The sequence below is a fragment of the Coturnix japonica genome, chromosome 11, assembly GCF_001577835.2.
Source record: "Coturnix japonica isolate 7356 chromosome 11, Coturnix japonica 2.1, whole genome shotgun sequence".
In the NCBI taxonomy this organism is placed as follows: Eukaryota; Metazoa; Chordata; class Aves; order Galliformes; family Phasianidae; genus Coturnix; species Coturnix japonica.
In genome coordinates this window covers 6,498,467-6,512,049 of record NC_029526.1, presented here as the reverse complement: position 1 = coordinate 6,512,049, position 13,583 = coordinate 6,498,467, and the positions used below count along the sequence as shown (strand labels likewise).

At 35.2% G+C, this 13,583-nt stretch overlaps 1 protein-coding gene across 1 annotated transcript in view; it reads right to left on the bottom strand.

The window, feature by feature from the left end:
* Positions 1–1,321: 1,321 nt before the first annotated feature.
* NETO2 (neuropilin and tolloid like 2) overlaps positions 1,322–13,583 on the bottom strand; it is a 31,581-nt gene continuing 19,319 nt past the window's right edge. Inside the window, exons 7-9 of the mRNA XM_015873926.2 lie at positions 13,314–13,542; positions 9,826–9,939; positions 1,322–7,711 (exon numbers count right to left, since the gene is read on the bottom strand). Of these exons, the coding sequence (XP_015729412.1) occupies positions 7,131–7,711; positions 9,826–9,939; positions 13,314–13,542 (924 nt within the window). The 3' untranslated portion in view covers positions 1,322–7,130. The remainder of the gene's footprint in view (positions 7,712–9,825; positions 9,940–13,313; positions 13,543–13,583) is intronic.

The window sequence follows — 13,583 nt, the reverse complement described above, 5'->3', positions numbered from 1 at the left end:
CTCTTGTTGAGCATTAGTAGTTGCCAACTGCAGTAAAGGAGTGTTATGGGTCCCAATATGTTCTCATTAAATCTTGATGTAACACTTCAAACAACTTGCTACAATATAAATTCTCTGGTGAATGTACTTAAAGTGGCTATTGATACCTTTATAAATTGACATTAAAACAGGTATTTCATAAACTTAAACACATTATTATGCTATTTAAATCTACTTGCTTGTCATAGCTTTGTGGACAAAAAAATGCATGTGCTTGCTTTTTTGATGCTAACAGAAGTTGATACAGTTGATACTACAGTGTGTGTTAAAAAAATAATCAAAATACTTCAATTCTTATGATCAATAAGAAATCTCATGCTAGGATTCTTCTAGTTCAAGTAAAGATGTGTTTTCCCCATTCTAATGTCTGTCCTTACTCCTACACTGATGTGGGAACGTGGAGCAAAAAGACTTTCCAAGTTCACAGCTTTAATTATTCGTTCCAGTCCTAAAGGCAAATAACTTAGTTTTGTACTTTCTTTGCAAGGATTTAATGCTTGAGTGTATTTAAATTTATCTAAATTTAAATGTAAAGATGTAAATGCAGAAATGCCTGTGAGAAAATGATAACCTTCAGAGTCACAGAGCTCTAAAAACTACTCAATATACGAGATTATTTTAAGTAATATTACTTTTCTATTAGTTTACTTTACACTTGAATTTCATAGAGATATCTTTTGCTCACTTAATGTATTCTAGAATAAGGATAAACTTAACAAGGACAGAAGATGAAATAGCTTGTTTAGGTTGTTATGCTCCTGGTAAGTGCAAAGCAAATATCTTCATTCTGCTAATTTGTTTTTCTTTACTACAGAAAAAAATAAAATTTACCTTCACCTCAGGCTTTAAATTGCTCTGTTGGATTATTAAACACGCAGTGAAAGAGCCAGGAATGAGTAGCATTGCTTGTGTACCTTGTCTGTTTGTTCTTTACAAATAGAAGATTAATTACAACATTCAAGAGACTCAGGATTTATTGACTTGTCTTTCTAAGAATCTCTTACTCTCATAATTGCTTTAAAGAGTGTTTGCCTACTTTTTACATCCCCATTAATCACAGAGTAGTCCTTTTAGATATTATTTGGCAGTAATTGAGAATGCTATCCAGTAAATTCTCAGTACTAGCATCTGGTATCCCCCAAATTATTAGGAATATTGAGGACATTCATTGAAGTGAGAGCAGCTAACACACTGCTGAAGTAGGACTGTATACATTATTGCCTGGAGAGCAATTTGAGTGCAATGGAAGGAGAGTTAAACATTCCTTAGAAGCTTCCAGTGGTCAGTATTTTGTCTCTCATTTTTTATTTAAAACAAAGAATTCAGGTGAATTTAATAGCCATAAAGGATGAGGGTTATGAACAAACTAAGCATGATAACCAGGACAACCAAACACTTTCCCATGTTTAAAAAACAAAACATAAGCCTTTTTGGTTCTGATATTTTCCCTTCAAGTACCGCACTGTGTGTATTAGAAAAATCATTTACTTTGTTCTAATTCCATTATGTTCATTTGATGTTACAGAAATAATTATGTGAACTTTGATTTTCCCTTGTAGTCCCTTACTCCCCAGTGAAAAGTAAGCTCTACTTTAAAGCCAGAAATTAGCACGATGCTTAAGCATTGTGATGCTGTAGTTTAAAAATAAACCCACAGCATAATCCTTACTTCCTAAATATACCTGGAGGGAAAGAAAGGAGAAGCAACTTTTACATAGGTGATAACATAATTGGGAGGTACAAGTAAACGTAAGTAATAATACATATCTATGCATAAACCAATAAAATAATGTAATAAGATCTAAAACAAACAAACTCCTGAGAACCAGTTTTAGGGAAGAGGATATAACTGCACAGAGAAAATAGTGGGATGTTTATCTAATAAATATATTTGTAGTATTGAGAAATCATGCTTTGAGAAGATGTGATTAGGATTAATAAATAGCAAATAGTCTTGAATTTTGAGGTTGTAGCAATTGCACAGATTAATACAATGGGAAAGGCATTACAACAGAGGCATAATGATGACCAGCACAACTGAAAGGTGCTATAAAGGAGAGAAGATTGCTCACCTTTATCAGAAGATTCCAGGTCTGCAGGGGAAGGTTTCACCAAGGAGGGATCTCCAGAAAGAGAACCTTCCCCAGTGGCAGACAGCCCTTAAATGAGGTCTGAGAGGTGCAGCCAGTGCACCCTGTCTGCTCACACAGCTGAATTGCCTTCACCTGTGCTCCCAGGGCTGAGTGGGTCCTTTCCCTAGGTGCTCAATCAGTGGTTCAGGCTGGGACTCAACAGTCCCCATACAGAGGTGTATTGGTCTTAAGTACTTTTTGGCTGATTATAACATTATATTAATTTACTGAGTGGAATTTGATATATATTTTACAGTTTTCTCTTGTATAAAAACTGCTACCTTGAATTACATGACGGTAATGGAAAGTGTGCCAAGACATTAAGCTCTACCTTTCTTTCTTTCTCCCTGGGCCTGGCTTTATAAGAAGACAGACTTATGGAAACTAAGCTGTTTTATCTGATATATAGTGGATTATCTTTTGTAGCTAGATAAGAGGGAATAAGTTGACAAGTAATAAATGACTGTTCATGTATGAAACAGATGGAAAACAGATTTTTCTTAAGCTGATTCTTTAAAGTACAGTGTAGCAAAGGAATCTGAATGCAAAAGTATGTTTGCTGTTTCACTGTGACACAGAAGCACATATTAGAGCACACTGATGTGATTTATTATTATAATCATAAAAGAGATTTATCCTGTATGGAGATGATTACTGGAAACAGAAATTGTAAACATATTACTTTCTGTATTGCTGGATTGAGATAGATGCTATAAATTCTTCTTTTCAAAACATGAATCAACTCAAAGATTTTTAACAGCTGCAACAGACTTGTCATATAATGTAATTTTTGACATAATTAGGAATTGTGTTTTGACAAGCATTCTATAAAAATGGGAATATCTATGAGAAATATTAAAACTCATACCTAAACTTTGAAATAAGAACATGTAAAAGTATATTGATTTGATTTAATTTTACTGTGAATAGATATGTAGAGTCTTGATCAGACAGGAAGATTAATCAGTAGAAAGTTTCTGTATGGCCACTTGAATTAAATAGTTCAGTTACAGGTTGTAATTTTCCCTTGGCTTCTCAAATAGGGGTGCTGAAGAGATTCTTTTTTCTTTAAAAAAAACCAAAAACAACCAGAACAAAACACTTGTGCTTTCAGTAGCATTTTAACCAGAAGATCGTAATTAAATAGTGTGATTTGAAAATAAGGAAATCCTCAAGTCACAGCAATTTGCTGCTGATACACAAAATCCTCTGTGCAAAAAAACCAAAACAAAGTGTATCTTAATGTCTTAAATTCTGGTGGGTGTTCATGTGCCAAGGACATCTTATACATAAGTCAATGTATATGCGCTTTTCATAATTTCTTTATACGAATTCAGTAAGAATAATTCTCATTATTAATCAAGTAATTCTCATCGTGTACCACCATAATTTATATGTACTATGAGGGTCATCATACAAGATGATTTCATGCATTTTAAGGACAATTTATGCTTCTGTGATTGGTGAAGCCCTTCAGTCTTTAACAGTGTTAACTCTGAGTTTCCTATACCACTGCTGTCGTATTTATAAAGGTAGGCATCTCCTTAAAAAGCTTCATGGTTCTCCATCACTTATAGTTAAGTCACCTGGAGATTTGCTTTTACACCTTTTATCAAAATAAATGCTTCAAATGGGATGGTTTGATGTTGATGTTGTTAAAATGAAAAGCACAAATGAATTTCTAATACCAAAACACAACTAGTGCTGTTGACTGTTTCTTGGTCAGTCCCTATAGATAGGGCATGCATCTTTCTTTCTGTGCATTCAGTGCAATAACAAATATGGATACAAATGAGTGCAAAATCAGAATGCTCCTAGAAATGTATGGATTTAACATGGAGACAATGGAAGTGTTCTCATATTGCTCAGATACTGCAAGCATGTGGAAGGGTGGTGTTAGTCACCAACTCAAAACAAACAAACAAAAAAAAGGGTAAAAGAACAAATTGTGAACTCCAACTGGACTGAGTCTTCAAAACCAGCGTAGGATTCTTTTGCTGAAGGCAAAAGTAATACCAAGCAGTTCATCCACTTGTTTATTTTCTCTGCAGTGAAGGAGTTTGATTCTACCGGGAATTAAATTTTGACCCTAACAGTCACCACTCATTTCTTAAAGCAGAGCAAGGTAGCTGAACCTAAATTTAGATCAAATACATAGATATATTATTGTTTAGATGTACTAAGCATACAGAGTTTTCCTTTCAGATTTTTAGGGTCAGAGTTTAATTCCCCCTCACCTGAAATAAAACAAGCAGGAATAGGTATTTCTTTTTCTTGTCCTTTTTATTTGTAAATGTCTGTAGAAGCCATTGTTCCTTTTGGTATCCCTCTCAGATCTATTCAAGTGTACACCTATTGCCACGGTATGGGTTCGGTCTGTTATTACTGAAATACTGTAAAGCTGCCTCCAGCAGAGTTCTCACTCTCTACTGGGAATCAGGAGTAGGTGTTAACTGGACAGCAGGACCTCAGCTTAATGCCATAAGCTACACATCCTGCCCAACACAAAATGAGAAAGAAAGTGAGAAAGAGGAGAATGTGAAGCTGGGAGAGCTGAGCCTGAGGTTACTGGAGAACCTTACTCACAAGCTGTAGCTGGTTAAGGGAGTTTGCCAAGCAGCTCTGGGATAGAAAAAAGCAGCTGCATTCTGACCATGCCACCGAAAAGTTGCTATGGAGACTGAAATATTATTCAGGTCATTTGAAAATTTGTCAGTAGTGCTTTTCCTATTTTTTTCCACAGATCTGCGCTTTGCAGGGTTGCTGGACACTTAAAATTATTTATTTAAATTTTATTTTATTATTACAAGTTAACTATTCAAAGATAATGTAACTTAGGAAAGAATACGGACCACAACATTTTATCACATGGACCAATATGCCTTAAAAAGGAAACTCTACCATGCAAACCTAGCACTACTAGCCTAACATGGACATAAATACTAGTTTTACATGGGTCATTTCTTGTTTTAAGGATGTGGAATGAAGTCTGTTGCAAATAACATTCTGTACCACGTAGGTAATAATGGGACTTTTATTACTGGAATTAATTAGAAGTAAATTAAATCTGTCAATGAATGTCTTAATTAAATATTTTAAAAAGTTGAGTCAAAATTAACTAGATGTTATTATTATTATTATTTTCTAAACATTTATCTGGAAATAAATGCTCTCTTGTTTCAAATTGAAATATACTGTGAGATAAGCACAACAGCTGAGACCAGGATATAGTCGTAGGGGTCTGATGGGTGAGCTTCTGATTAAGTTCTTTCTAGATATATGCCAGGCTTAATTTTGAAGTTAGGAATTGTTGAGGATGATCAGCTCACCCACCTTCAATCAATTTCTTACGTTGTATAAGATTTTGCATTTCCTTTTAAACATGTGTAAGATTTTTATTTTTTGATTTTTTGATTTTTGGTCATCAAATGAAAACTGGTTGTTATACCTATTCAGCTCTTAAAGAAACAAGATTTCAATTGCTGAAGTAATAAATTATTTTTTGGAGTGCAGTAAGCGCAACAAACATTTGGCTGTAAATATGGTTTTACATAGATAAAAGACATACCTAGTGCAAGCTGCTAGGCCATATTTAGCAAAAGGTTTATTGTGAACAAAATAGCAGAATAAACCCAAACAAATCAGGGAATAAACTATAAGCTAATGCAGAAGTCACTATGTGTGCTTGGAAATAGCAAGGTACACAGCAGCCACTGCATGTTATTCAGAGCTGCTGAAATGGACAGTGAAACAAGCGTGTTGTACAGGCGTTAGATTTTGATTTAATAAATAGTCTGTACAGTATCAAACTATATAAAAGTCTAAAAAACACAATGAGAACTACAGTATTTGCAAATCTGTTCTATATTGTAAAAATGTTAAAATTAGGTCAAAACCACCATTAAAAAATATGAAATATGCAAATTTTCAAGTGGCAACAAGGGACACAGGAAGGGATCCATAAAGGTTAATAAGAGTTGCTTTGATTTCTCCTTCTTTCCAGTATCTTCTCATACCTTGTGATCACGCAGATCTCAGCAATTCTTTTCAGTCAGGCAGCAGAGGAGCTAAAATATCATCAGTGATTTCAGCAGGGAAGATTGGCTGCATAAGGACTGAAAAGCTATTTTAAAAGAGAAATGTACAGTAAGGTCTGTTCATGTAAACACTTGGAAAACACAGGAACAAAATTATTTTCTAACCACAGAACTGTGAAATCAGTGGAGTCACGTGGATGTATAATAAATGGGAGAATCTTTTAAAATGCTAAGCCTTCTTAAAAGACTGCATTTAGAACAATGTGAGTGCTTATTTATGTTTAATGGCAAGCTGCAAAGATCATATTCCCAAATTAATATACCTCAATATCTTTTAAAAAGGCAGTAATCCTTTATGACTATTTCTCACAAAGCATAGAGTGAGGAACTGATAATTAAAGGCAATATAAATGATAGGCAAGATGAAACAGATGGCTGTAACATAATTCTTGAGTCTTAACTGGCACTTAACTCTAACTCTTTCAATTTGACAAATACAATAAGACACCTATGTTGACATACATATGGTAAGCTTAACTACTTTTATTTATGTAACTGAGGTATTAAAATTGTCTTGAAAAGCGGACATCTGAAGAAGAGAAAGTGATATGAAGAGTAGTATTCACTGTAGTGGATGCTGTTTTCCCACCAGTATTCTTAACTTCAAATTTCCATGCAAAGTCTGTCTTTTGCTTTGCTGAATAGGTAGCTTGGAAAAATGAGAGGAAGTCCACTGTTTTTCAGCAATAATTAGTTATGAAGCCTTTTTTGTTTTGCTTTTTTTTTTTTCTTTTTTTAAATGAAGTATTACAAGCTAAAAGTGTGTGCATCTCACACGCTGCATATAATACACTTTTAATATATACACTGTCCTTATACACAAGCATCCTTTATATACACCGATACCGCCTTCACTAGGAAATTAAAAGTCAATAGATAATGAACCTTGTGCCGTATCTTCTCTTCCTCTAACATAGATCTCGCATGGAATCTCCTCCATCACTCTGTCTTCTATGACTTGCTCAGGGCAGTCATGTGCTTGTTTGAAAGTGTAACTACTTTTTTTGAATGTGCTATTAAATGTTTTCATTGGCTGAGGTTGTGCAAAATCGTTGCGGAAGGGAAGTTCCATGGAGCTGAGGTTTGTCCTGCTTTGTTTTATATTGGAGGCCTGAGAGCCACAGTGGTGGTCGTGAATGCATCTGGAAGCTGTTGAAGAGCGTCTCATTTTCTGATAGTTTTCAAGTTCTTCTGATAAATCTGCCAAATCTGCAGAAATTTCTTTGTCCCGCAGTGAAAAAAGTTCATAATGCGGAGGATCAAATACTTCCTGGAAGCCAGTTTTGTTGAAAGCAGTCTTGCATGCCATAACCTTTTTGCGAGGTTGTTTTACTTGTACTAGAATTGAAATGATAAGAAGAACTAAAACTATCCCTGATGTTATGCCAATGATTGTTCCATGTGTTCTGGTGATTTGTTCAAACAATCCAGATTTCTTTTTTTCTGCAAAGAAAAAGTAGGGATTATGAGAAGGCTTTCATTACTTTTCACATTTTGGATTGTATGTTAGAAATAGGCAACTGTGATTCACTAGGTAATGAAATGACTTAATGGTACCAGTGACTAGACTTGTATGCCAATAGGATTTGTCCTATTGATTGCAACACAGGGAACTTTAGTGGAGGTTATTCCAGTTGTAACTGTTCACTAATAGTCTGTTGGGGTAAAAGTGGGAGAAGGGGGCAAAAAACTCAACCAGATCACATGGCATTTTTGTGTAGTACTTCATATGAAAACACACAAGATGGCAGCATCAGAACAAAATGTTTTTCCGTATACAGAATTCTTATTTTAAGATTAAAATTTTCCAGATGGATTTCTGTTCTGTACTTTCAGAGGACCAAAAGAATTCTATACCAATGGACTCTGCTATATTCACTAGCAGAGAAAAAAAAAAAAAAAAAAAGCATTTAAGACTATGTAGAAGAAAACACTGCCTAAATATTCTGTATTTTCCAATATTGGGCTTCTGGCATCTGGATATGTCTGTTAGGCACCTAAGTACCGCACACACTGCACAAGAAGTGTTACATATGGTCAGTGTAGACTAAAAGCACCCATATACTACACGGGGTCTGAGGAATTGGCTAGGAAGCAATACTTGAAGCACTGTTACACTTCACAGCTTAGGCCATTTACTCTTAGTTACATTTATGCCCTTAATTGAAAGGAGATTTCCCTTTGTTCTGCTGAGTTCAGTCTTTTCAACATACTTTTGTAGAAGATAAGAATTTCAGTGCTATGATAATTCTCTCATACATCTAGGTTTCTTAATTCTTGGATATATATATTTTTTCAATCATAAAGGTCTTAGTCAAAAGCGATGTCTTCCCTACCCCCTTCAAAGAAATTGCCCATGAGTTATGCGTTTATTTTTTTTAATCTTTATGCCCCGCTGGGCTGCAGGCATAAGGTAGGTCACAACATGCTCAGATTTAGGTGGTCATTGACATGGACTAAATGAGAACTCTAGGTGCCCAAGGGAACTGGGAAGAATTGAGAAGCTTTCTTTTTAAAGACAGAAATTGTTCATTTAGTTGCATCAATCTCCTTAATTCTACCTTAGCTGGCAAGATGGATCCAACTGTTGGCTGTCTTATGATTATGTGCTCTGCAGCTTTTAAAGCAGAATTTAAATTGTATCTGATGTAAAACATGGTCAATTATTCTGCACCAGTTGCAGCATGTACAAATATTGGGAAAGACTCTTCCTTCACTGGTGATAAAGTTCTTAGAGAGTTTACTTTTTAAATACTACAGAATAATAATAAAATGTAAATTCTAGATGAAGTTCTGATGAGTATTTGCAGTGATGGGGAACATTTAGAAGTCGCACATGATAGGGAACATAGAATATAATAAAAGCTAAGGATTATTGAGAGGAGACTTAGTTTCCAGTTGAAACCTTAAAGAGTAATGGATCATGTTTTTAAGCCGGATCCTTACATAACATGTAATACTACCACTATGTAACACACCTTGCACTACAGCATATTAAAGTGCTGTGTATTTTTTATACTGTTTACTAGAAACTATTTCAAGATTTTCCTTACAAAAAGCTTTGACCATTTGTACAATGGAGAAGGAATTTTTTTTTTCAAATTGAGTGCACATTTTAATCTTTCAGGATTCTTTTTCTCCAGACCTTTTATTTTGTCAGAGAACAAACTTGTTATTTTTATCTTGTTTTTTTTTTTTTTTTTCTTTTCCATTTCATGATAAAAGATATGACCTGTCCCTTCAGTCCTTGCTTCATTTAAGGTTTTAGGAATGGATAGGATGCAACCTGGTAAAAGCTTAATTCTACTGAATATTAAGCTAACATACTCTTAAAATGAATAGTATATGCTGAAGAAGAGGTTTGATTGTAAAGTAGTTAGATTAATCCTCAATATTGCTTACATGCCTTCTGAGTTTAAATAAAAATCTGCAACAGCTTCCTGAGATTAGGAGAATTGCTGTCTTCAGCGTATTTTCAGGACAATAATTTCATGGTTTTCCCGAAAAGCAAAGTGACCAGTGTGGATCATTAAGGCTATACTTTGCACTCTATTTACCTCTGCAGTGATTTTCATCCCAGGGGTATGCACAGTTTTGAATGCCATTGCAGACTAAAGAATTATTGATGCACATGTTGCTATGGCAGAAGTAAGTGTTGCCTGAGCAGGGAGCTGCAGAAGAGAAGGGGAAGAAAATGTTAGGGATTTTCAGTAGTTCATAAATTGAAAGAAAGAAAAACAAAACAAACAAAACCAAGACTAAAAAACTAGTAAATTCCTGTTATCTTTAACACTTATATTCTCTTTAAAATTTCCAACAAAATCACTTCTTATACACATTGTTAATTATCAGACGATTTACACATTGTTAATTATCAGATGATTTACTCTCTTGTTTGTTTTGTTGCTTTCCAGTGCATTATTGATGCTACAAACAAAATCTTACTCAAAACATAAGGCAGAAAGAAAAGTCACCTGACACAGATAATGGTAGAAGGATTTAATACTTGCCTTTAAAGGCTTAATGTTTAAATCACATGCTCATCGTCAATTATAAATTTGTTCAGCCTGCTGTGCATCTGTTATGTAGATGGTATAGCTGGTTGTGAAGCAGTTCCTGAACATCTGCATTTTAGAGCCTATTAATATCTTAAGACAAATCAGATTTCAGCTTGTGATGGCTTGTTTCAGAAACTACAAGAGATTTCAGAAACTGGGGGCATCTAAGTTACTCCTACTTATGAATCAAAGCTCTTGGATCCTCCTATTAGATCTAATGCAGGGATTAAGTGAGTAAAGTTTATCTTTTTATCTGTTTACACATAGTTAGAAATTTGAAGAAATAATTTAACTAAAAAGTTCCTCTAAAGATTCTGTGTATTCATGTGTGTTATATGCAAGTCCTTGATGTTAGACAACCACTTAAGAAAAAATAGGCTGCTTTCAGGATGGCATATGATGTAACTGAGGAGGTCTCTATGACTTCAGGGCACCAGACAAGAAATCAGTTTTCCATTTTTCTGTCTCGGTAATGTGATATTTTTATTACAGAAGTGCCTCTTTTTATGGTAATCAATACATAGCAGCAGAGGTGTTGTGAAAGACGTTATTCTACCACTTGGTTTCATAGGAATAATTTATTTTTGAGCAGTCTTAATTTTCTGAAACTTAAAGCAAAACCCAAAGGATGTAACAGGGCAGCGTTACAAGTCCTGTGTACAGCACGTTTCTCACGTATTCTGCCTGTTAGACTTCAGACTCTCATGGACAAAAATAGGATTTATGCCTAAAGAAGAGAAGAAAATTCAAATTGGCATTCCCTAACCCTATTAGGTATGTCTTCTGTTCTGCTGCTGCTTCTCTGCCCACCAGCACATTCTCTATTTTACATTCCTGTGTAGTTTCCTTAACAGTTTTTGGGTGATGGTTTTTGTTCATGGGCCCATAAAAATAGGACAAATGAACTTCATTTTCCATTGTTTGTTATGTAGAGAGTACAAAGTCTGTCTACCAGTTATAGTGATTGATTGGTTCCAGTCCAGGACTTCAAGGACATTGCTGGACTCTTATCTCAACAGCTGCCTTAGACTTGTGCAGTGTTCAGTGTTCTTTATATACAGAATTGTTCATGTACTGAATCAAGCCAGAAATGAGACGCATTGATCTTTACATTTTTGGTAGCTGAACTGCAAGGAGAACTAGATATTTGTTAAGTGACTGTCATGCATAATTAGTTCATTTATGCAAATCTTTTCAGAAATATTGATTGTTTTCATGGTTGGCTTCTTATAATTACAAATCATTAGTAAGATAAAAGAGTAGAATAGCTTAGAGATCTACAAAGAAGATAAGCTGGAACTCACCATCTTCAGTTAGAAAACTTGCTTATCAATATACTATTTAAAAATGCAGGAAACGCTTAGTATTCAGACACATACTTTTAAATTACCCTATCCAAGAAAGTCAGTATCTGTAGTTGGAAGATAAATAAAAATAACAGTGTAGTATTGCAGACTCTACCCTGGCAATGACTTTTGAATTGCTTTAAAATTGTAAGGGATGTTATCCAGCTTTAGAAGTAGGCAATGTTTCAGCCTCTTGCACCTGACCTCTCCCCTGCCCCCAATATTTATAATATAAATGGATAATTTCCCCTGCCAAAGTTCACAGCATTTTGGAGATTGAAAGCTGGAATAACCTACACTATCAGTAGTATTATATTACTAACCATATTGAAATAAAAGCTACTGGAAAAGCTGTTATAAATTTGATAAGCTGTGCTTAAAACGTCACTGTAACTAAAGTCAATTAAATTCCCACTGCAGGTTAAGCAATAGACTAGTTTCTGAAACATGCAATTGCTTCTAACTATCATGTATACAACATTAAGCAACAAAGCATTTATTTTACATTGCTCTTACTTTACAAAGACTGTTCCAGAGAAAGTAACTTCCATCCTGTGTTAATGTATCCTGTGTGATGGAGATGAACATGAAATCTACCTGTTACCTGTAACTTGCATTAGTTTTCCAGGATAGTGATCAGTATCCCTTTCAGGACTGTTAATTTTGTTAAAATAAGTTACTTCTTTGACAGCAAACATCTACTCAAGAGGAAGCTGAAAACTTGAAGCAGAAAGCACAGCTCTATCTCCTGAAGTAGCAGATATGTTTTATGCAGTTCTCCCCATTGATCTCAGATCTAGTCTGTAGTTCCGAACTTAGTTACTTCTGTGCTGAAGATGCCACTTCAGTTTTCAGGTTCTGTGGTGTGGACCATGTAGTCCCGTGTAAGTATGTAAGGCAACAGAATTCAATTAAGTTCAGAGAGAAACAACTTGTTAGACCTTACAAACAGCATGCTTTTAAGAAGCATCTTAGGCATTGTTCTCATTGTCTCTAATTATCTCTAATGCAGGCTGTGGAATCCAAGCAGAAACTGAGAATAGCATTTGCAGCTCTGCTTCTTAATAAATTAGAATTTAAGTGCCTTATCTGTGGTTGCACCATAACCGGGCTTAACAGAGGTAGCACATGTGGGACTGGTTTAGAGTCATGTGCAGTGGAGAAAGGATGCAACAACTTATGTGTAGTAGGAGTGGATCTGTGGTTGAAGCTGTGGGTAGGAAAAAGATCCAGACTCTGGATGGACTCGGCGTGGTCACAAGCATTCTCTTGTCCTTTAAACACACTGTGTGCACTTGAGAAGAGCCCGTCCTGTGTCTGTTAGGGAAGCAGAAGTTGGGTGGTTCAGTCCCATTGTTGTCTTCTAAATAAGTTTATGCATGTCTGTAGAAATCAGTAAAAACAACCTACACTAAGGCTGCATTAGTATGAACTCAAATGAAAAATAAAACTTCTAAGGAGGAAAGTCATTTTTCAGGAACTATGGTGTAACTGTAATAAAGCAAGTATTTAACTTACCTACTCTTACCCAAAGGAAACACTGTTTTTGAGTGTATGCTCCTTTTGCACAAGATAAAGGTATAGCTTTTCCTGCAGTTCCTGAGGCAACCCAGGAGAGTGAACTCTTTGAAATCTACTTACGATCCACAAATGAAGTGAAGAGCATCCTGAATCTGCTTAGTCTGCTGCCTTCGTCCGCCCACATTCGCACCACACCGATTCCAGTCTGCAGCATGACATCGTTTGCTACAGTGCTGCAAAACTTTGCCTTCAGGTTTTCAATAGAACTACTTCCATCATATACAGCAACAAAGTTTCTTTTGCATTCATTGGAATGCTCCATTTGATAGTCCAGAAATCGTAAATAGATCTGTTAGAAAAAAAAAAAAAAGACATTTATATCTCCAGGAA